Here is a 22793-nt window from a genome sequence, read left to right on the forward strand (position 1 = left end):
AGCACGAAACCTGATAGACAGATACACAGACTGGGAGAGAGAGTACCAATCTGTCTGACACTAGAACAGCACAATTTAAAAAAAAAAAAATGCTGGTTTAATCATTTGTTTTCTTTTTTTATTTTCTGAAAAAAAATATACAACCTAATACAACGAAACTTTTGTTATGGTGACTGGTACTTTGAGTCAAACTACTATAGCATGACTGTTTTCAATTTATCAGGATGTTCTGAGGAAAATAATTTCATATCTTAAGTCTCTCCACTGTTGAAACATTAGCAGTGTTACTTGTGCAAATGAAACCAGAAGGTTATTTTTACTTGGCGCTCAAAGCAGATTCTGCAGGATGTGTTCAACAGCATCTGGGAAACTGTCACATATCAGGTGGGGAGCTGGGCTTATTTTATTCTCATCGTCTTCTCTGTATTTACCTAAAACATAACAGGAGAGAAGATGGTTAGCAACAAGAAAAAAAAATTATGATAGATGAAGTAGCTAGAAATGTAGCTTCTAATAAAGACACCACAGTGGAAGAGAAAGCTGAAGATGAAATGAGAAGCTGACTGTTTCTCAGCTCACCAGTTCTGACAAGAATACCCAACATTCCTGAATTTTGAGCCCCGCCTACATCATCTCTGGCGTCCTGTTGGAGAAAACAAACAAACAAAAAAAAAAAGCACAGACCTACTTTTAGTAAATTGTGAGGGTGTTAATCAGTCACAGGCTGGTGAAGAAATATATATCACAGGGCCACTCAGTGTAAAGACCACCATTTTATTTTAATGTTACCACTAGGAAGAAAAAAAAGATTTTTTAACATTAGTATATCTTGTAAGAGGTACTAAAACTGTCAACAGCAACAATAACATTACAATAAATGGTTATACTGTATACAAGAGAAAGCCAAAAACTCACTTTCTGTCAAAAATGATAATATACTTACATCGCCTATCATGACAGCTTCACTGGGGCTACATCCTAAATCAGACAGAGCCTATTTGAAGAAATGAGAAGAGGCTTCAATGGTTGTTAGTACCAAAAAGCATAAAAAAAAATCAAATACTAAACACAAAAAGATTGTATAGATGCTATAATGTCAAGTAAGTATCTGACATGTCTGTTATAAAATCAACAATTGTCTTATTATATGAGGAAAAATAAAATCAAAATAAATTCCACACCTGTGTAAAAAATGTCTTTTCAGGCTTTCCAACTACAGTAGCTTTACAGTCGGTGGCATACTCCAGTCCCGTCACGAAAGGCCCGGGTCCGAGGGCCAAACCATCCTTACGTTTGTAGTAGCGAGCCTTATGGATGGCGATGAGAGGAGCTCCATCCAGAATCATTCTTGAAAGGAATACACATTTAAAACAATGACATTTTAGAAAACAAAATCACAAACACCAAGTTTATTATATGGTCTCATTTTTCAAGAAATAAGACATAACTGCACAAATATGCCCAAATAAAACGCTTGCTTTGCTACTACTGTATATCAAAAATAAATAAATAATACAAAGTATCTGATATTTTTGAGTAAAAATATCAGATATTTTTGAGTAAAAATATCAGACACACTGAAGATTTTGCTGATATATATGTCAGCTGATAAACTTGACCAAGTTTAACACCTGAAAGCCTTGTTGAGTGTGGAGTAGTTGAAGTGATCAGGAGCAAGTCCAATGACGACAGCATTCGGCTCTGACGTCTCAATCCCTGCAAAAGGAAGAAAAAATATATAACTGGAGGTTTTTTAAATAAATTATTATTCATCTATATAATTTTATAGTAACTGCTAAAGAGATATCGATTTATGAATTCTTTGTGCTTCATTTTTAACAAAATGCTTGTAGACAATTAGAATTTTTTATAAAGCTATAATGTCTTAAACATAAATAGTTTATCTTATTTGGTTACTGAAACAAATGATAATTAAAACAACATAAATTCAGGTCTACCTCTCCGTCACTCACACACACACACCACCACCACCACACTCAACTTCGTACCAGTGAAATCTTCCAGGGCGCTGTCTTCCACCAGCAGCAGGGGTCTGTGTTGTTTCTGCTCTAACAAACTCCTTGCTGCACTCAGAGAAGTGAAGATCTCATTTTCCTGTACAGTAAAGGTCATTTTTCAAGATCACATAAGGCAGCACTCTCGAGGTCAAAATGGCATCACAGTCCTTTCAGTTTGTTGATTTATTAAGTAAATCACCAGTTTTGCTTTTCTTCGCCTAATTTTGACTTCTGCACTAACATTCATTTCATCACTTTACTTTTGGGAAAAAACAGACATTACAAAACAAGATCACAGCGGTTCCCCTTCTAAAGGTCATTTTGATTTCTTTTGGCACTGCAGTAAAAGTTTCTGCTATAAGAAAGGGTGTGGCTATTTCACCTGGAGGTTAAAATTGAGGCGTTGCAGCCTTTCAAATAAGATCCTCTTACTCTCCTTGGTTGTGTTGGTCACAAACTTGACAGCTACAGACGCCTGCCGTAACCTGATAATGCACAAAAACACAAAAGAAAACACCTAGCAATTCAAACCATGTTTACAATTCACAGCACTCTATCACAGGAAAAGAACTGATCTAAGATAAAGATATGCAGCAAGCACAAGACAGAAAAAGGTTTTTGAGTAGTGTTCAAGTAATTTAAAAAAATAATTTTCAGTCTTTCTTTTCATTCATAGAGTAACATCCTGACTCTCAATGCGCCATTTTAGGTCTGATTTTTTTCCCTCCTGCCATTTACCTGTTAAGGGCATCCTGCGCCCCGGGCACTGCTGTGTCTTCTATATGCAGAGTTCCACTCAGGTCAATGAGCACAGCCTTCAGCGCTCGCCTGCCTGCCATCCTGGAGGCCTGCACAGGTAAGAAAGGCAATGATGTCACGAGAAGTCATTTTCTTAATAAATTAATCTGTTATTTTCGTAAGGAAACACTAAAAATTGTAATATAAGGTGAATGATATTCTGTAATCTAAATTTATCTGCATTTATTCAGATTTACAGACAAAAATCGTAGTATTTACAAAGTCAGAACTGGGGAATTTGGGACATTTCCTTTTTGTTGTTGCTTAAACTAATGATCAAAATCCTCTTTACAGTGTTTTCACTTGTTGTGAACTAATCTGAAAGAGCACAAATACAGGATGTTCTTAACATTTTAGATAACACATTAGATAAGACCTGTTTGGAACGCAGTATCTGATTACGATTTCTAAACCGCTACATATGACCATCGTCCACTGTAAATGGAGCTTTAGTTGTTGTTTTTTTTTTTTTTTTTTTTAAAAAGCTTATTCTTTGATAACAATTTATTATTTTGGAGATTATATGTTTATAATCATAATTCACAGTGGTGGTGGCAGAATCTGTCAGATTACCGGCCAAACTGAGAGGATTACTCACCAGTTTCTGTTATGGGTTTCTGCCGAGAATGCAGATTTATGGATCTGTAGGTATTTGATTTCAGGCTATGAGTCCCTATTATTTAGACATACTTGGATTTGCGTCGTGTAGTTATCAGTGCAAGGGTACAATTAATGCTCTTAATACCAACCTAAAACCACACACACACACACACACACACACACACACACACACACACACACACACACAGAGCGTGTAAGGCTACCTATCTAACATCTGCAGTCATCTCTACAGACAACAGAAAAAATACTGAACTGTCAAGAAAGTGCTAGGATAAAAATAATAAACCTGGTTTATGTGTGTGGTAAAGGTACTAAATCATAACCTAAAGATGTAGCTTAACAGGCTGTCAGTCTCTTACATTCAGGCCTGATGTATTGTACAACATTACTCCACTTTGTATGTTTATTTAATATCTGGCACACTTGTAGCTCGTACACATTTGTCGTTCCATATTTAAAGCTTTCAGCACTTACTAATTGTACTAAACATTGTAATGGCTGGTTTTTGAGAAAAGGTGTATAAACTGATGTGTTGTCTGTTTGACAACTTTAATGTGTACTATCCGTATGATAATTGAATCGAATAAAAGCATACAACTGTTAATACATCTTTGAATAGAATTCGCATTAAAACATCTCATGACAAAACTCTGAAGCAAAAACAGGTTTGGTCCTTGGGAGATAGACAAAAACACAAGGGGGGAAGGGTTTTTTCGAAAGCTATTTAGTATTTTAAATAATATTTCTGAACCACTCTTTTAAAAACTGGGTTTACATGCTGTATCAGGAGAGATGTAATGTACACAATAACAATAAATAAGCTTTAGTATTTTGTGCATGAATTATTTTCAAACTCATTGTGATAACACAGAAAATGGTTCGAATGTTTTCGGAATTATATACATGACACAATAACTTAAAAAACCTTTATTATTCATTCCCAAATGAGAGAATTAATGATAAAAGTTTCCATTTATATAAAAGGTACAAAAGCGCTACAAACTGACCTACTGAGAGCGTAAAGAGCCAGTACAGCTAACCTTCAACAGCATCAGCAGCAACTCTCCTACTTCCTGTTGACGTTTTCTTCTTCGTAGATTTAAAACGGGTTTGTTATGTGGTCACTGCTGACCCCTGCAGCTCAAATGCAGTACAGGATTATGTTTTCAAAACAGAAAAAAAAACTTGTGTTCTACATTTTTGTAGAGAAAAAAATGTATCTTAGTACCATATGTTTAATATCACTCTCTCTTGTCAATATCAATCTCTTTTTGTCGTGTTATTATAACTTATATTTTTTCAATTTCTATATTTGTAATCAGTTAAGAGGGTTATCCTTAACCACTTAATCACTCATTAGAGTAATAAAAAACATATGTGTCCCATCACACTAACAAGTAACAGATGTATTGCATTAGTGGGTCGCTCAGTGCATTCGGATAGATTTAATATGGTGGGAGGTATTAACGCAGCGATAAAGACCTTCTCTCTACAGGATGCCAGAGGCCGCTATTCAAATCCTCTTTGCATGTTACCTCCACATAGTGAATAACAACTGTTGTTTTTTTAGCTTTCTGGGTTTATTTTTTGCATAAATAGTTTGAAGCGCACATGATAGATGTGGAAAAAATGAAAACATAAGCTAATCCCACATGTCTTAAGGTCCTTCCAACAAAAACACAACTTTAACGTGTTGATCTGTTTCTGATTTTAATTCTGGTTTATTTTCAGTAGCTCTTTCTTTTTACACTTCCTCTGGCTCTTGCTATTGCTCTGTTGTTATTAAATTATAATTTCACCTGTAACACCTGCAGCCTTCTCTCTTCCCTGCACTTTTTTCCATCTAATATGTATTTTAAAAACTGTAATCAGTGATTTGATCTGTGTTGTATTTTGTTTTTCTTTAAACTCTGTTGTATATATTTTGTATTGTTTCACAGAATGGGTATTTTTCCATTATAGCTACAGTAAATTATATTCAATGTGAATACTTTTCAAATTAAACTCTCAAGTAAGCACGACTCACCACAATTCTTTCAAAAAATATTTTTGTGATTTATTATTAACGGCCCACAGATCAAAACACCACACATCCTGACCTGTGTTTTGCAGACACATATTCAGATATAATTGCGTGCTTGCTTATAGTTTTTTTCCTGACCTCCAAGCTAAACGAATCACATGTCAAAGTGGCTTTACAGCACAAATCTCTCTGATAAACATATGCTTGTAATTCCAGCAGATCCCCTTTTGCCCTCGCACCCTCCTCCATCTAATGTTAATAAAAGTGGAGCTTAGCTGGATAGAGAATGGTGATAATTCACTGCATATGGAGATTATTAATGATGTGGAGCTGGTCAGACAGAGAAAAAGGAAGTTGAGAGAAATAGTGTATGTCAATATTTACACAGTGATATCCTTTATCCAGGTACAAGTGCTCGCTTTTGGTCAAGTGAGAGTAAAATTTTAAAAAAGGAAAATTTGTTAAAAATACTTTTAATAAAGAGTGATGCATGTGACCTTTGTTCCCCAGTAAATCCAAACACAAAGTTGCTATTTATTAAGTGTATCCAGCTAAGATATATACAAATACTCAAAATTTTAAATTCCTTATTATGTGTATGTAATACTGTAGCTTTCTTTTAATCTTTCTATAGTCTTCAGGAATAGTTCTCCAGGCATCATGAAGGACATTCAAAGCTCTTCTTTGGATGTTGGCTGCTTCAATAATACAGATTCCTGGGCTCTGGGAAGGGCAATCCATGACTGAGTGATTTATTTATTTATTTTAATTCTAGGTATGCTTTTACTGCACTGGCAGTGCATAGAATCATTGAAAAAACTGAAAAATACATCTGTTGCTGTTCAGCTTTCCAGATGGTATTACAAGGAGAGTCAAAATCCTATGGTACTTTTCAAGATTCAAGACGTTTATTGTCATATACACTGCAAAACACAAATAGTTATGCTGCAATGAAATTCTTACTTTATTTATTTATTTATTTAGGACAGTGCATGTTAATGAACATAAATGTAAAAAAAAAAATTACATGAATGTAAACATGCCAGATTATAGCCAGGGGCTAATTTCCATCTGTTGTCCTTAAACATAAAAAAATAGACATAATAATTCATAAAAATTCATCATTCATCCATAATAAAAACTCCATCATCAAACTCACACATACACACCATTCTGTTCCCAAATAAAACATTAAAACTATACAACTCATGCATGATCACACACTTGATTTGTCCATAACCAGTTTTTAACCTTTGCCTTAAACAAATTGAATGTCGAGCATTCTCTAATGGGTTGAGGAAGACTGTTCCACAGATGGCCACCCTTAACAGAGAGGACGTTCTGCCCAAATGCTGTCCGTCTGTAGAATATAAACAAGTTTCCTCGGATTGTAGCTCGAGTGGTCCTGTCTGAGCTTTCTTTATGCCTAATGAACTGCTTTAGTGGTGGTGGAGCAAGGGAGTGTAAGACTTTATATATTAAACACACTCTTTTAAGTTTCACTAAGTTATTGAAGTTCAGTAATTTATGTTTTTTAACACATGACAGTGGTGGTGGGAAGTCGGGAACTTTGTGAGTTCCCTTCACACAACTAAGTAAACAACTAACTAACAAATCTCCACTGTGAGCACAGAAAATAATAAATAGAGTTACGTTTATTTAGTTGTGTGAAGGGAACTCGTAAAATAAGATTTTCTGCATTCATAATTCCATTTTGATGAGATCCCCAAAACCAGTGACTGAAATGAAGCCCCCAACCTCCATTTGTTCTACAGATGACTGTAAACACTCACCATTTCACCTCTTTCCTGACCTCCTCCTAACATACTGAGGACTATCACTCCACGAGACCCATTGCTGCTGTTTTTTGATTCAGTTCTTGTGCAATTTGGTATATCTCAGTCCTTTCTCACCGTTTTCCTTGCTTAACACTGCTTCTTGACAGCCACCCTTCCACTGGGACAATTTCTGATGATGTTTTTCCTGTTCCTTAAGGACATGACTTTCAGATACGGTTTATCTGTCTTAGGTCCTCCACCTTGTCCAGTTTCCTCAGTACTTTTAAGGACACATTGCATGCTGTGCCAGAATATTCTTTGCCAAGGTTTTGGCTAATTGCTCTTTGGGAATCACCTTGTTGGTACAAGTACTATTTTATAACATTTAGAGCTTGAGTTAGGCACATTTCTTATGATGGGCTTAACAAACACAACTATTTTTCTGAAAATAAACAAATAAAGTGTAGCCAATAGGCTCCAGGCTACTTAAAGACCTTCAGAATTCCCAAAGAACTATTGTTCAAGATCACTTTAGAAACAAAAACAAACAGCAAACCCCCCCCCCCCCCCAAAACAAAACAAGAAGTGTCTCAAGACTTCTGCACAGTACTGTATGTGAATGTGTAAAGCCACCAGGTAACATACACTACCGTATTTTTAAATTCAGTTTCACATTGGTCACCAATGTAAATCGGCACCAACCTGACAGAGTGGACAGGCAACATTTATTTTCGTTACTTGCTACACATCTAATATTTCATTCATCAACAAAACAGCTGGAAGTTTTATCGAAATGTCATTTGTTTAAGTTTGTCTGCTGTCACACACAGAAAGCAACATAACATAAGGAATTCCACAACACTGAGTGATACATTTATTTCAAGACAGTATCTCAATTTTTGTGGCACTGAAGTGTAAACAGTTCAAAATACATTGGTCGGAGCTGCGTTTGGCAGCATTGCTTAAAATTTACATCTATACCATTTAGCCTTTTCAGTTCTCAGAGATGGGCCAATTACAAATCAATTCAACACATATATATGAAGAGATTCGTGAATTGTGTTCCTTTTTGAACCTGCTGTTAGTTGCCCCATAAATGTTTGAAAAAAAAAAAAAAAAAAAAACTTTGCAGGCCCCTTTTACAGTATGAAGTGTCAAAAAATCTGTCTGTACTAACAGGTTATTTAAATACCGATTTAAAAAAAAACATTTGCAAATGATATGATATCGGGGATCAAGATGAAACCATCATCCTGTGTGGTCATGACCTCGACAAAATTACATCAATTTTGTCCTTTTAGTGGTGATGAAACACAACAGGAAGTCTGCACCAGCTAATTTTCAGTTCTTCTTCTCTTTGCATTTAAAAATCTGCAGTTGATCTTCTATTTCAGCGCCGGCCAGTTGAAAAACATTTCCGCCCTCCCAATAACTGACAGTGGCAGAAGTCTCTAAATGGCAAAGAGTTCAGGATTTTGTGCGAGTGGCTTTTCATTGGCATGTTTGTGGTCCTCCACCTAAGTTTGGTAGGCGAAGATCAACCAAACAGCAGCAACAGGACGATGCAGGCAGAATTCACTATTATCAAAGGCACTGTAAAAACAAAAGAGTACAAAACACAAAGTAATCAAACTGATTCCATCAGCAACCTCAGAAATATTACAGCTGCTAATTCTTGACTCAAATACATCTGTTGCAGAGTGAATTAAAAATTGAAGAGCACACCAGCAATTTAGCTCACTTAATACTGGGTTATTTAGGAAAAAGTTATTTGATTTTGTTAACATCAGAAAAAAAAAAGTTTGTTGACAGTCATGATAAACTTAAAGTCCACCCTCTTTCATTTTTAAGATTTTGTGTATTAAACAAAAATCCTTAGCAGATCTTAAAAATAGGCAAATGCAACTGCAAATGAATAATTACATATGACATATTACAGTGTGTCATTAGTTATTTAATGAAAGCTAAGCCAAAATGCAGAAGCAGTGTGTCAAAAACTAATTGCATCCGATTCACTAACTTGTAAAATCACCTTTCATCAGTCTCTAACGTGATTGTGGATCGGCCCACTCTTCTTTTCAGGGTTGCTTCAGTTCATTGATATTTGTGGTCATTCATGTGCACACAGTTCTCTTAAGGTCCTGCCACAGCATTTCATTGGAGTTGAGTTTTGAACTTCGACTGGGCCACTGAAGCATTTGAATTCTTATCCTTTTTCAGCCATTCTGTAGTAGATTTGCTGCTGGGATTGGGATCATTGTCATCCTGATTGACCCAATTTTGGCTGTGACCAAAACAACCCCAAATCTCCACTTTGGTCTTGTGTCTGTCCAAAGTAAGTCATGCACCCTATCCGTGACATCCTCCTCTGACACACCAACCCTCTGAATGTCCTCTTTCACTACATGAAACTCATAAATCCTGGCTACTCTGGTCACTCCCAATGAAAATCTCAGCTTAAACTGTGCCACCTCTGTTTCCAAACCATATAAAACAGCAGGTCTCACTGCTGTCTTTTAAACATTCCCCTTCACTCTTCCTGCCATAAATCACTCTTAACACTTATCTCCACCCCATCTCTCCTCTCTTCTTCACCTCTCTTGTGCACTGCCCCAGGTTTTTAACCTCAAGCCTTCACTACCTCTACTCTGTTGTATCTTCACAGTTACAGTTAATATGAGAGTACATTTACTTATTTTTAAGATCTGCTAAGGATTTATGAACAATACAGCCTACCGACCTCTCATGACAGTCCGGACTGAGCGGATGAGATTGAGAATCTGGGCTTTGATTCCTGGATCATCTCCAAAACCTCCAACTCCCTGGTCAACACCCCAACCAACTGCAGACACACGGAGAAATAAAGGAGAAGAGAAAGTACAGGAGACAGATGGGAAGAAAGATGAGAAACACCAGTAAATGAGATAGCAGATGCATGTATACGTGTTTATTTTCCAGTTTAAAAAAAAAGACCACCCGCTTTAATGTTATTCAAAACATTGCATTTTTTTTCTCTGTAATGCTCAACCCTTAATTCTTCCTTATAAATCCCAAACAAGAGCCTCTCCATTAACCAAGAGGCAGCCTGCTAAATGTATACGCGTAGCTAGCTGCTTTTAACCAGTTATTTCACCATATGATGTACGTGACATAAAAAACACTTACTCTTGCTGAGAAATCTCTCCTCATGCAACACAGCGATTGCATTGGTACACAGAATAGCGGTCTGGATGAGAGAGTAAAGAGTAAACGCCATGCTGGCAACTTCTTCTTCTCCTCCTCCTTCTACCGCCACTCCCAGAGATGCTGCTGCCGTAAACAGGCATGCCGACGTCGTGCAACAGACGTAGCCAGATTCACACACACGCGCAATGAATATTAAGTGACCACATCACTCAATTACTCTTTTCTTATACTGTTTTATTGGTGTTTTTCCATCCTATTTCCATTTGATTTACCTGCCCTGTTGTTTTATGCCATTTTAGCTGTTCGGCTGTTGTTTTGAATTGGTCTTATAAATCAGTTTGACTTCACTCTTACCTTTTTTTTTTTTTTTTTTTTTTTAAATTTCTACAGCATCTTTAAGAGGCAACACAAGCATGCATGCAGATCCCCAAGTGCTTGCTTATTGCAAACTTGATCCACTCATTCACACATACATTTACACAAGCACCTTTTTCTATGGCTAAGCAAGTTTAACTTAACAGTCCCACACTCACACTCTGATGGATGCACTTAGCATTCAATATTTTGCTGAAGGACAGCTTGACATATAGAAAAACACTTACTTCTGACTAGTCAACAGCCCACTCCATCTTCTGAACCACACTTCCCATAAAACATAAGTTTGCATTTAGATATAATAACCGGGATCTTCTTAACAGCCTGCTTTTAGTTTCAGAAAGAACTTCATGTTCTGGGTAAAGGGACTCCATCCACACAAACATGAACTAGTCCTCCACACAAACATGAACTAGTCCTCCACATTCAGTTTTTCATATAGACTTTTAATTTACACATAAATAGTAGAGAAACTACAAGAACATTCTGAAATACATCTGCAATAACAGCTTCTAATGATAACATTTTCTCAGTAAATGACAACTTTGTCCATTTATTTTATAAACAAGATGAGTGAGTTGTCACTTTTGCTCTTTTTGATTTTGCTCAAACATCACCATCATCGCCACCACCCCTGTGTCTCTTTCTTTTTCATTTCACATTATAATAAATAGTATTATCACAATTGGGGTCTCAGGAGTTGATACTCAAATAAATAAACAAAAAAAAGCAAAAAAACAAAACAAAACGCACACACACACACAGAGAGATAGGTAGAATGACTGTGAAGATCAGTATTCACATGTATGACATTTTATACAATAAGGTGAAATAATTTACATATAAATATACAACACTGACAAACTTCAGGCCTTTACTCTCGGATGCTCTTTCTGGAGAGAAAGCACGTATACAGAGTTTTTCATTTCCAAAACAACGAGGCAGATTCTGCAGCTGATGGCAGCAATATTTATTTAGTGATAATCATAAGACGTTACGACAGGAAAATGTCTTGTGGGAGAATGAACCTTCACTGTGTCTTACAGCTGCTCAGTTCCATATGGTACACAGTCTGCAGTTAATGTGACACAGGACATAATTTCAGGTAACTCTGACTTTATAAATAAAGTATTAAATATAATCAGATGTGACATTAATTAAGGACAAGGTAAAAACGGTGGTTTTGAAATGCTGTTAATAGAGTTGTAAACTGCAAAATTTATATATATATATATATATATATATATATATATATATATATATATATATATATATATATATATATATATATATATATATATGTGGACGTTTTTTGTGGTACCGTGTTGTAGTACCATTGTAAATATCAGTGCTTTATTTATTTATTTATTTTAATTCATCTGACATACTAAACCAAGGTTGTGTGTGTCCAGCCACTGACAAACTGGTGGTGGTGGCTCGTGTTTACAGGGAATGATTAGAGTTGAACATGATGAAGTCCCTTTGGGATCAAATGTTGATAATAGATAAATGTTGTCGTGCTTGTTTCTCTTCAGGGCCATCACTTGGTGATACAAATACAACCTATCTTAGTCCTTTTTCATCCAGAGTTTGGCCAATGTACAGTTGAGCCCACGGGCAGATAAAAACATCCAATCTTTATTTACTTTTTTTTTATGCCTGGAAATTAGTTTTCTGACATCTACAACTGCCTTCCTGGTGGTCCTCAAAGGGCGAGGTTGCTTTGGTCCCGGTTGGCTAATGCTTTGAACGTGACTGCCAACACACTCGCAGTGTCACAGGTTTCAGTCAATTAAGTTCAGTTAGGGAACTTGAACCAGGGAAAAAGAGGAAAAACTTTAGAAATCTTTTACCAGTATGATGTCCCACAGCCTCACATGAGTTCTTAGCAGGCAGTGTGTAGAGAGCAACTAACAGAGGTGATATCGAAGAAGCAGCAGAATAATTGCTGTCCCGCGAAAAGTAATATAATGTATGATATAGTTTCACATCCTCTCTGTCGGTGATGGTCTCTGTCAGTTTTCTGTGTGCTAATCCTAAAAAAAAGGGAAATTACATTAGTTTTACATTCAGGGTAAGAGTTTTTCCATACTGATTTAACTGATTGTTTAGAATCACCCCAGAAAATTATAATAAAATGTAGCCAGTAATGCCAAATGTGTTAATGCTATAAGACAGTTTATTATCAATCAAATGAAAATTAAGTATATTTCACTGTCTTGCCATTATCTCTATTATGATGTAAATATGAGGCTTAATAATGTGCAGCTTGTCAAAAGCTTTTTATGTGATAACTATTTATTTTTACATTTCTTTAAGCTTCATTTTAAATTTACTGAAAAATATTCACCTCTTTGCTACTTGTTGAGATGGGAGCTGATCTTTTCTTTTCTGATGATGTTTGCGTAGGGAATCTGAAAGGCAAAAACGCGACATAAAACGTTACATTCTTCCTAAAGAAATACCTTTAACACTGAAAAAGGTTCTCTAAAGTAAACTTTACTATTATAATTTTATCATTGGTGGAAATATGAAAATCCAAAACTCTAGCCAAGCTGGTGAAAGTAAAAGTCTGTCAACACAAATTAAACATTTTTTGGAGTTCATTTGCATGTCTGTGTGAAATTAATGTGTCATTACTCTCAGACAGATCCATCTGCTGGTTCTAGACACATTTGTCAATTGTTTACGTGAGTATGTGCATTTGGTGTGCACATACAGGCTTATAAATTAGCTTGAACCCATATTCATAATCGCCTGCCTTTGTGATTACATGAATGCATGTTCTTGTGTGCGTTTTGGCGCACGCCTTGCCACTGTGTGCACACAAGCGTGTACAGTGGTGGCATGTGTCAGAAAACAAAGACAAACAGCGTCTGTCAGCCTGTCTGCCAGCTGCTCCAGTGATTGATGTCGACGGAAACACTCAGATGGCTGCAAAGGAACTTCTCACCCGTGAAAGACAAACTAGATGATTGGCTCTGTCATTTGATGGACAAATAAGCAAACGCATGTGTCCGGTCAAGTCCTAGTGATGGCTTCATTTATTCAGCCTTTAATTTTTGTTTTTGTTTTAACCCATGGCAAGGATTTCCCAAGTATGCATACAATCTCTAGCAGTAGTCAGAGAATTGACTGGCACATTTCCTCATCGGTTTTTGATTTTTTTTTGTTTCGGTTGATGTGATGTCACTGTATTTTAGTAAGTACTGCATAATTAGTCTTAATTATATTTTTTCTCAAAATCCTTGCAGACAATTTTTAAGGCAATCATGAAGATTTTCTTTTAATTTGTGTATCTAAAAAAGGGTGTTTAATTTGTCATTTAAAAGCATATTTCCATCAGTGTTAAGCACTAACATTAGTAGTCTTACCATCTGTAACTGTTGGACCATCTCCTCTCTGTAGGCGAGCTCTCGTTTCATCTGATCTTGAAAATTGTCTGAAATTAGCGTACAATAAAAACAAACCTTGATTAGGTGGCGCGTGTATTGTCATTTTGGAAAATTGGAGTGATAAAGACAGCCGATGACAGAAAAGGGTTGAGCAAAAAAAAATCGGCGAAAATAAAAAACTGAAAGGTAAAAATGGGGATAAAGGTAAAGGTGTAAGAGACTGTAAGAAAGACAGAAAAGGAGAAGTTGCCCTTCAGAGTATGGAAACTAAAAGGAAATCAGGGTAAGGGGGAAAAAAACTGACTTACGGAAGACAGGAAATGGTGAGGTGCCCTTCAAAGCGTGAAACTCTTGCTCCAGTCTCCTCCTGAAGTCGATCTGTTCCAGCAGAACCTTCTGGAGCTCTTCTACAGAAGGACAGAAGAAAGCAGAAGGAAAATATGAGAGTGGTTGCATTAAAATATTCTCTCACAATCTCACAAATGTCCATCTAGTATAGATTACTAGTTTTCTATGGTCAGTGCAGCTGAGATGTGCTCAAACAGCCCTTACCTTTCTCCATGCTCTCAACATCCTTTTTCAGCTGCACAGGAGAAGCAGCACCCTGGCTTTGATCGCCTGAAAACATGAAGAGACTTAATTTCAAACTTTGAAATTAATTGTTAACTAAACTGGGATTTGATCCACGAACAGGAAATGAGTACAAAACAAACAAATAAAAATAATGAATTTAAGGCCATGCTCATAAACTATAAATGATCTTGAAATCAGTTATTCAAAAGCAACCAGAAAAGCTACAAATGTAAGTGAAGTTAAGTGAAAGCATCAGGCATCATTTGATCGCCTAAAGGAGGTTATGTCTGTTTGTTAGATCAGGATAAGGATGAGAACAGAATGTGCACGGTGAGACTCAACAAGAAAAACAACAGACTGGATGGCAAAAGTGTGAGGAAAAATGAGGAGAAACAATGTCCATAAACATTTAATAAATTAGTATGAATAACAAAGAAAAAATAGAAAAATACAATAAAATTTGCTGATCAAAAGACTGATCAAAAAGAGAGTGATAACCCTTCAGAAACTAAAAGAAGTCAGCTGACTTTGTGTGCAGAAAGCCAAAGTTAAGTGTAAGTGTAAAGTGAAGTATTGCAAAAACAACTTAACTGCAGTCTCCATTATTTGGACAGAACTACTTGGTTTTTATTTTGTCATGGACTAATTTAGTTTCCTCCTCTCTTCAGCTGTAAGTGAAGCATTGCAATTCATGTTCTGGCCTCTAGGTGTCAGTACAAGTTCATGGAAACTACTTATGATGACCGGAGACTATGACGAGCTTTACTGTTCTCGCCTCTTATTGTAATATCATGCTTCGTCCAATCTAGTCAGAGAGATTTGAGTCAATCATCTGGTGGCTGTTAAAGCTGAAGAAGGGCGGAGATGTGGAAAGTTTTGATTTTACTACAAAAGTTAAGATTTTTTGATCAATACAAGTAGTTCCTGCAAACTAAAGCAGGATTTAAAAGCCATAAATATGGTTAAAAAAAACATCCTCACAGTTAATAGTGCGAATGTTTTATAAAATATATGTTCTGTCTGTTTTGTCTTTTTTTTTAACTCCTGGAGGATAAATCTACTTGTTGCTTTAAAAGTCTGCCATCCTCAGAACAAATATCTCCATTACATGCTGTGTTTTTCCTTCAGATTTCCAGTGTCTGCCATGGTAAGCATGCATGTGTGTGTTTGAGCTAATGTCTGAATTGTGACAATGAGGCATTGAACGCCTTAATGAAGCAAGTGAGCACCCTCGATATGTGTATCCTCCTCCAGTCATTTCATGTCCTGGCTCCTTAAGCCTCCCTATGCTTCTCTCTCTCTCATTTAGAACAGAGAGAGCTCTCCTCTCTCCTCCTCTCCTCTCTCCTTTCCTCTCCTCTCTCTGTCTCATTTGACAAGCAAATTTGCAGACAGTGCCCGAGGATAACAACCTCGTTTGACAGTCAATTAACCGTGAATAGTCAAAGCCAAGGCGGTTTGCATTACATAAATGGAAAATTAGATTATTTTTTCTCCCTAGAAACAGAGGGAGAGTTTAAAGACAGTGGAGGGGGGTGGAGGGACTCGGAGGAATCAGGCCTTCTAATCACGTAGAGCTTCCCACCGCCCAGGGAGACGTTTGGCAATCAGGGGAAAGGTGGTCTCATTTAATTTGTTTCGTGTAATTTTTCGAAATACATTATACATTATGCACAGGGATCATTACGATGTGTGTGCGTGTAGGGGTTGAGGGAATGGGGGGTAGATATAAATGTTGGCACAGATGTCATAAAGCACTTTTAATGTCTTCCTGACAGATATAAAAAGGTAATAAGCTGTGATCTTTTTCAAACGGGAAAGGTTTTTTTGCGCTGAGAAAGGGGAAAAAAGGCAATTATGTCGGGGGCGATATGGGTCTGGGATGGAGATTGCCAGCGCGGCTGCTTATCTCTGAGCTGATGTTTTCTTGTTGAACTATAACGGCCCCCCTAAGAGTAACAGCCCTAGCGACAACGCCACTAAAGAGAGGAGCCGTGGCAGAGCGGCGAAAGAGGCAGCTTTGCACTGCTGTTTCATCTCTGTGTGTATTTATATGAATCCTTTAACTTGCCATCTGAGAGGACATGGAGATGGAGATGGATAAAGCTTAAGAGTCAAAGGCTTTCCCTCACTGACTGAACTGTTCTGAATGTCATTTGTGTAAGAAATCAGTGTCGTTTTGCAAATAAAGTCATAAAGTGTCAGTTTTTAATCAGCATTTTAATCACAAGTAGGTTTACTTTCTAATATAAATAATAATCAGTGTCATCAAACACCAAATATAAGCAGACGGTATCCATTCCATCCCAATAATTATACTTTCAGTGCCTGATTTGCCAGTTTCAACTTTTGCCTTTAGTTTATTTTCTGTGTTCTATCTGAATGTAGCTGTTTTGCAACCACTTATAAAAAAAGAATAAATACAAAAACGTGAGTTTTTATACCTGAGTTCTCCCTCCAGTAGTCCGGGGCCGACGTCTCAGTCTCTGGTACAAAGAAACTATTCTGTTCTTTTGTTTCATCTGAGAAAAGATGAGAGCGAAAGACAGGAAGACAGACAGGAAGAGAGATTCAGTAAGGGCCATTGGCTGAGCTGGTTATCCGGACACATGGAGATAACTAAGTGTACGCATGATGTGTGCGTCTCCTTTGTGTGTATGCATTTGGGAGCTATGGTCGAGCGTACGCATGTGTGTTTGTCAACGCACTGCGAGAAAACACGGGGAAGACATTTTCTCCGGGAAAAGGGTCAGAGTGGGAGATGAGAGGAGCAAATGAAACGTCACAGGAATATGAGCCTCACAGGAACACAGGGACACTATAAAACCACTCACTCAGACAATAAATGAAACAAAGATGCTATAATACAACAGACTCGGACATCTGATGAAGCAAATAGTAACAGTTTGCTGAAATAGATTGTGTAATGCTATTTGATGAAACAGTGTAAAAAACATTTGATGAAACTGAGACATCGTAAAACAACTGCAGGGTGGAAGATGTAGCGTCCAACAAACCATGCAACCAATATAGTGATTTCTGGAGATTATATATGAAAGATTATTTGCTGTTGCAAATTTGATGGAGAAAAAAAGGATGATGCTTAATGTGCTTTTTAACTTTTGTGTCAACAACTATTTTTCAGTTTCAAAACGAATGCATTTAATTAGATTTCTGCAATGCCGCGTTCTGTGTTGTGGAGACTTTAAAATGAAAAACTGTTCCAAAAGATTAAAACGTTTGCGCTTACCGGAAATGCTGGAATTGTCTTTGGTTGCATATGCAGGAAGTCCTTCGTCTCTGTTTTTGTGAACCTGGAAATCAAATATAGTTGATAAATATTTAATTTAAGACAATAAATTTAAAAAACTGGAACATGCACTGAGGCAGGGCAGTCTGATTCTGATAATACTAATACTACTAATAATTTAATCTGCAATATACTGGAGACTATGCTTTTATTCCTCAAAATGAATACTGAGATAAATCTGCAGTGTGTTGCTAGATGATAGTTTAACCCCCCCAAAGAAAACCATCGTCAAAATTGAACCTCTACTTCCTCCTCCTCTTGGAGGTCTGGTTAACATGGGAGTCGACAGGTTAAAGATTAGAGTTGCCCTAACAAGCTGGGGTGACAGAGGGAGAACGAACACAACGTGGCCATTAAACAAGCCACACCTGGGCCTATTAGCTAGTATCAGAGTGAGGTGACTGTTTTCATGTCTACGGGGAGAAACCAGCCTATCAATCTGCTTATGCAGATCACACCACTGCCTGACTGCGGCACCATTTAAATAATAATTAGCTAAAGTGGCCTGTGGGGATATTTACGTTTTTGTAAGCTGTGTCCTCCCGGTGAGGTGGGGTGGAGCTTGAGAGAGGTAAGCTGGCAGGAGGGGAGGTGGGCAGGCTGGGAGACTCCTGCTGGATCGGATCTGAGGAGGATCGAGGGGACGTACCGGGATACATTGCGCCACTCCCTCTGTCTTTCCCCCTATCCTCTCCAGCATTGTCACTCAGCGCAGAGAGGTACAGGTTGGTTTGAGTCTGTGGTGGTCTGTTTGTAAAGCTTCCCTCCTCTTCATCATCTTGCTTTGATGACTCCACATCCACTTCCCCCTCCTCCTCGCTTTCTGCTCCCTCCGGTTCCCCATCACCTCCACTTTCACTTCCATAGCTGCAACTGCTAGTTGGTGATAGCCGCGGGTGTTGGTCTGATCTGGTGACTACAAAGTCTTCATCCGTTGCTCCAGTGACCCCTCCGCCATTGCTGTGGAGCTTGGCAATGCTTTCTGCATCTTTGATGACAGGTCGGAACGCAGAGCCATAGCTTGACTTCCTTGACTGGAGAGTTGGGTTCTCCAGTAGTTTGAGCCAGCCCTCTGAGGTGACAGGGCGAGGGTCGGTGGTAACTGTTGTACACTCTGTGTCAAACAGCCCAGATTTGGGTGTGGTGGACCCGCCACTGGGAGTCATAGTTGCATTGATCCCACTTCCATTTCCACTCACAGCTCCAGATTCACTGGGGTCTGAGAGATCCAGGAAGGCCTGCCTCAGTGAGGGGTTGTCTGTCAGGGAGGAGAGGGTGCTGGGCTGAGGATGGATGTAAGTGGGGACAGGGATTCCTCCTGCTGCTCTTGGTGGCCAAAACATGCAGAAAGGAGGATAAAAAGAGTCTTTTCGACCGGGCCATAAAAGACCAGACAACCCTGCCCCTTTCTGTCCAGCTGGCACATCACTGTCCTCTTTTTTCTGCTGGCAGAGGCCAAATGCTGGAAAGGGATAAGGGGAGGGGAAGAGTGATGTAGGAGGGAACTTCTGCAGCATGCCGAAACCTTTGCTTGGGACAGGAATGACAGGGTAACTACGTGGTGTCTTACGAGGAGAAAGACTCCCTCCATCCAGATCATCCTCATCTTCAAAGCGGGTTCTTTTCTGAGCACCCAGCTCAGGTCCCATTACGTGAGGCACCACTGAACCTGACAGACTCTTCATGGGACCCATAGCAGAACAATGGGAAGACGAGGGCAAGGCTCTCTTTCGGCTGCCTCCATTGAACATAGCTTTGACATCTTCCCATGCATAAATTAACTCCTCTGGTGGATGTTTGTCGGTTAGTTTGAGGTGTCGTCGCCAGGAATTAAAGTTGGCAGCATCAGGCTGGGTATATTTGGTTTCTGGTGTTGAGCGGTGGGAATGGAAAATAAACTTATTTGGGGAGAAGTACATGTTGCAGAAGGAACACTTGATGCATTTGGCCCTTGAACTATTGTAGCGTGCAGGAATGAAGTTACCACGGCAACCCCAGGCGCACTCATGTGTTACATCGAAAGCAAAGTTGTCGGGGAGTTTCGGTGGCGAGTTCTCTCCGAGAAAGGACTTGCACAGACGCTCAGCTTCACGCTTGGTGATCATGCCACAGCGTCGTGACGAGATGGGCATGGCGCCGGCCCTTCGGAGTATCTCCAGCTGAACCGGCGTGCACTGAACACAGGTGATGCCCAGTGCCACCCGACGATTGTGAATCTCATTATAACTGTAATTCTTGAGGAGTGTGTTGGAAATCTGCGCCAAGCAAAGTCTCTCTGTATTATCTATGACCAGTGATACAATGGGAACGCCATAAAGGAAGACCTGGCCAACCTGGTTGGGTTTGAGTGGTGAGGAGGAAGAAGAAGGAGAGGGTGACGATAAGGAAGAGGATGAAGAGTGGTGATGGGTGGGCCTGGGTGGAGTCAGGGGTTCCTGTTGGTAGGGGCCTGTTGAGCTTGTCATTATGATATCAGTAGGGCTTGAAAGATGAGTCTTGTCCATGCTCGGATAAAAAGTAAAAAAAAAACCTGGAAAGAAAGAAAGAAAGAAAGAAAGAAAGAAAGTTCAACATTTATTAATTCATAAATAACCTTTTAAAACAGTTTACGAGCGCTTCTCTACCTGTATTATCAGCAATATGAAATGAGTTTCTTATTACCTAATATGCACTTCGACCAAATAAATATTCCTCAAAATAATAAATAACAGAGAAGTGGATAAGGGAGAGCAAAGAGAATAAATAAAAAAATCCAGTGAAATGTAACATTTTAATTAAATGTATCTGATTACCCTTTCAAAATCTGTTTTTTAAGAAAGTTAACAATTAATTTAGAAATATTTTGACATCACAGCTAAATGCTTATTTTAATATTTTTAATGTATTTTAATTTCTGACTATTCTTGCAATTTCATAAGGGGCACAGAAATCGAAGCTGAATTGTGCAGATGGAATATTATTGCTGTTACTTGTTTTGATGACAGCAAATATATTTTTTAAATGCTCAGGAGGTATATCTTGATGTGGCTCCTGCGAATTTTTGAATTATCAAATGGGAAAAATGATTCAGGAGGATGAGGAAACACTCTTTCATAAGCACTGCTGTGAAGTGTACTTTAAAAAAAAGAATCATTTAAAAAAATTAAAAATAAAATAATGCAAATACCACCAATGGCACATACGGTATTTTAATAAGGTTGCATATAGTTATTATTATTATTTCTGTACCATTCACAAGGCTTTGCTTATATGATGCCAATCTTATTGCCTTTAATAGAACTGTGGCACTTCAGATGTCCCATTCGTGCGTTACTTCATATACTTTTTATTGTGTTTATTTATTGTGCTTATTTTAATATACCTTATATTTTTGCATATATTTTAAGTATGATAATGATAATTACTGAATATAACGAATAGTGTAAATAAGAGATTTATATGAGCTTCTTGAGAATAAAAGTTATTTTTTGTAAATGTATTATGAATATATTGTTTTCACTTTTTTTAGAAACAGCAAATTTGCATGCCAGAAATTTCCATAAATCCCTTACAGCGCATCTTATGTTGGTTCTGCATTCACACACAGTTGTGATATATTTTAAAAACCGGTATAATATTTTACAAACATTTCACAAAATTTTAAATTAAAGAGATCGTTGCTAAGAAATTACAATACATTTATACATTCTAAGAAATTTAATAATTACATTGCGTATTACAGAAAAAGGACACTGGGTCTAAGAATGTAAAACAACTGCGGTGTTTTTCTTCTTCTTCTGTTTGATTTAACTACTCATAGGTACAGCATAAAGACGACACGCAGGACTCCGCATACCAGAACTTTAACTCAAGAATTCAGCCCGTCTTTAATTTTTACTATATTAAATTTTTTCTTTACATATTTCTTTTCTTTTTTTATGCTGTTTGTTTTTCTTTTTTTTTTCGCAGAAAACACATATGCTTCCATTAAAGTTTTCACAAGTGGGTTTCACGTTCAACTTCGGTAGAACAAAATTAAAACAATAACAACAACAACAAAATAATAACAATAATAATAACAACAACAACAAAAGCAATAATAATAACAATGTATTCCAAGGAAATAGAGGACTGTGAGTTATACATGCATCGCATTTTCTGTCCCCACTGTTCATGTAACACAAATCGATAACAGTCTACACTTTTACAACACTTTAACCAGAGTAAGCTCGGGAATGATCAGCAGTCCTTACCTTCGGCTTCTGGGGAAAATCCCAAAACGCGTCAAAAATATCCCGGTCACGAGAGAAATCGATTTATCCTGCGCAGCTTTAAAAGACTCATTTTATCACGTAAAAAACAAACAAACGAGAAACCTTGTATCCGGGAAACACGTGGAAGCTATTTTTTATTTATTTACTTTTTAACTGTAGAGAGAGCCTGCTCATGATGTGAGTAAACTGCGGCGCTCGCGCCGGCTTTATTCCCTTTTCTGAGACACCTCGCGCAGTCCTAATCCCCCCTCCTCTCTCTCCCTCTCTCTCTCTCTCTCCCTCACGCGCTCTCTCTCTCACCCGGCAGCACACCTGCCTCGAGTTTGATTGGCGTGTGGCGCGAGCTCAGCCCACCATCCGGGACAGACACCCGCACACCTTCACGCGCGCACACAAACCTCCCACCTCCCGCCTTCCCTCACTGCGCCGCTCTGTCCAAGTGAACAGCTAAAATGACGTCTCC

At 38.0% G+C, this 22793-nt stretch overlaps 3 protein-coding genes across 5 annotated transcripts; all 3 read right to left on the reverse strand.

Annotated features, from left to right (window-relative positions):
• Nucleotides 1-91: 91 nt before the first annotated feature.
• hdhd2 (haloacid dehalogenase-like hydrolase domain containing 2) lies at nt 92-4565 on the reverse strand. 2 transcript variants are annotated; one of them, XM_086300310.1, is made up of 9 exons: nt 4478-4525; nt 2757-2866; nt 2401-2503; nt 2010-2115; nt 1632-1716; nt 1182-1347; nt 944-994; nt 580-643; nt 92-431 (listed from the first exon to the last, which is right to left on the reverse strand). In XM_086300310.1, exons 1-9 carry the CDS (start codon nt 4487-4489, stop codon nt 328-330), a joined length of 801 nt encoding a protein of 266 aa, XP_086156436.1. In that variant the 5' UTR covers nt 4490-4525; the 3' UTR covers nt 92-327. The 2 variants fall into 2 exon arrangements, with proteins under 2 accessions (XP_086156436.1, XP_086156437.1); XM_086300311.1 differs by having other exon boundaries at nt 93-431; nt 4445-4565.
• Nucleotides 4566-8099: 3534 nt separating this feature from the next.
• ier3ip1 (immediate early response 3 interacting protein 1) lies at nt 8100-10562 on the reverse strand. Its single transcript, XM_086300313.1, has 3 exons — nt 10404-10562; nt 9979-10080; nt 8100-8831 (listed from the first exon to the last, which is right to left on the reverse strand). The coding sequence occupies exons 1-3, from the start codon at nt 10492-10494 to the stop codon at nt 8776-8778; spliced, it is 249 nt and encodes an 82-aa protein (XP_086156439.1). The 5' UTR covers nt 10495-10562; the 3' UTR covers nt 8100-8775.
• Nucleotides 10563-12090: 1528 nt separating this feature from the next.
• On the reverse strand, nt 12091-22521 carry skor2 (SKI family transcriptional corepressor 2). 2 transcript variants are annotated; one of them, XM_086300315.1, is made up of 9 exons: nt 22310-22521; nt 18599-20607; nt 18018-18081; nt 17212-17289; nt 14747-14812; nt 14503-14601; nt 14174-14241; nt 13150-13213; nt 12091-12835 (listed from the first exon to the last, which is right to left on the reverse strand). In XM_086300315.1, exons 2-8 carry the CDS (start codon nt 20579-20581, stop codon nt 13157-13159), a joined length of 2415 nt encoding a protein of 804 aa, XP_086156441.1. In that variant the 5' UTR covers nt 20582-20607; nt 22310-22521; the 3' UTR covers nt 12091-12835; nt 13150-13156. The 2 variants fall into 2 exon arrangements, with proteins under 2 accessions (XP_086156441.1, XP_086156440.1); XM_086300314.1 differs by lacking the exons at nt 12091-12835; nt 13150-13213 and having other exon boundaries at nt 13338-14241.
• Between the last annotated feature and the right edge of the window lie 272 nt (nt 22522-22793).

This window comes from Aulonocara sp. 'chitande type north' Nkhata Bay, linkage group LG7, assembly GCF_057382095.1.
Source record: "Aulonocara sp. 'chitande type north' Nkhata Bay isolate Kocher_YH1m ecotype deep benthic linkage group LG7, A_spYH_male_GT1.1, whole genome shotgun sequence".
NCBI classification, from domain to species: Eukaryota; Metazoa; Chordata; class Actinopteri; order Cichliformes; family Cichlidae; genus Aulonocara; species Aulonocara sp. 'chitande type north' Nkhata Bay.

Bases quoted from the DNA above. Each gene is read 5' to 3' on its own strand.
- hdhd2 (XM_086300310.1), bottom strand. The intron at 2,116-2,400 runs GTGAAATAGCCA...TTTACTGTACAG, and splicing joins GCCTCAATTTTAACCTCCAG to GAAAATGAGATCTTCACTTC. The intron at 432-579 runs GTGAGCTGAGAA...GTTATGTTTTAG, and splicing joins GGGTATTCTTGTCAGAACTG to GTAAATACAGAGAAGACGAT.
- ier3ip1 (XM_086300313.1), bottom strand. From the start codon at position 10,494: ATGGCGTTTACTCTTTACTCTCTCATCCAGACCGCTATTCTGTGTACC. The intron at 10,081-10,403 runs GTAAGTGTTTTT...GTGTGTCTGCAG, and splicing joins GGAGAGATTTCTCAGCAAGA to TTGGTTGGGGTGTTGACCAG. The intron at 8,832-9,978 runs GTCGGTAGGCTG...TTGTTTTTACAG, and splicing joins AGTCCGGACTGTCATGAGAG to TGCCTTTGATAATAGTGAAT.
- skor2 (XM_086300314.1), bottom strand. From the start codon at position 20,581: ATGGACAAGACTCATCTTTCAAGCCCTACTGATATCATAATGACAAGC. The intron at 17,290-18,017 runs GTAAGCGCAAAC...ATCTTTTCTCAG, and splicing joins AGACAATTCCAGCATTTCCG to ATGAAACAAAAGAACAGAAT. The intron at 14,813-17,211 runs GTATAAAAACTC...TCATGTTTTCAG, and splicing joins CTACTGGAGGGAGAACTCAG to GCGATCAAAGCCAGGGTGCT.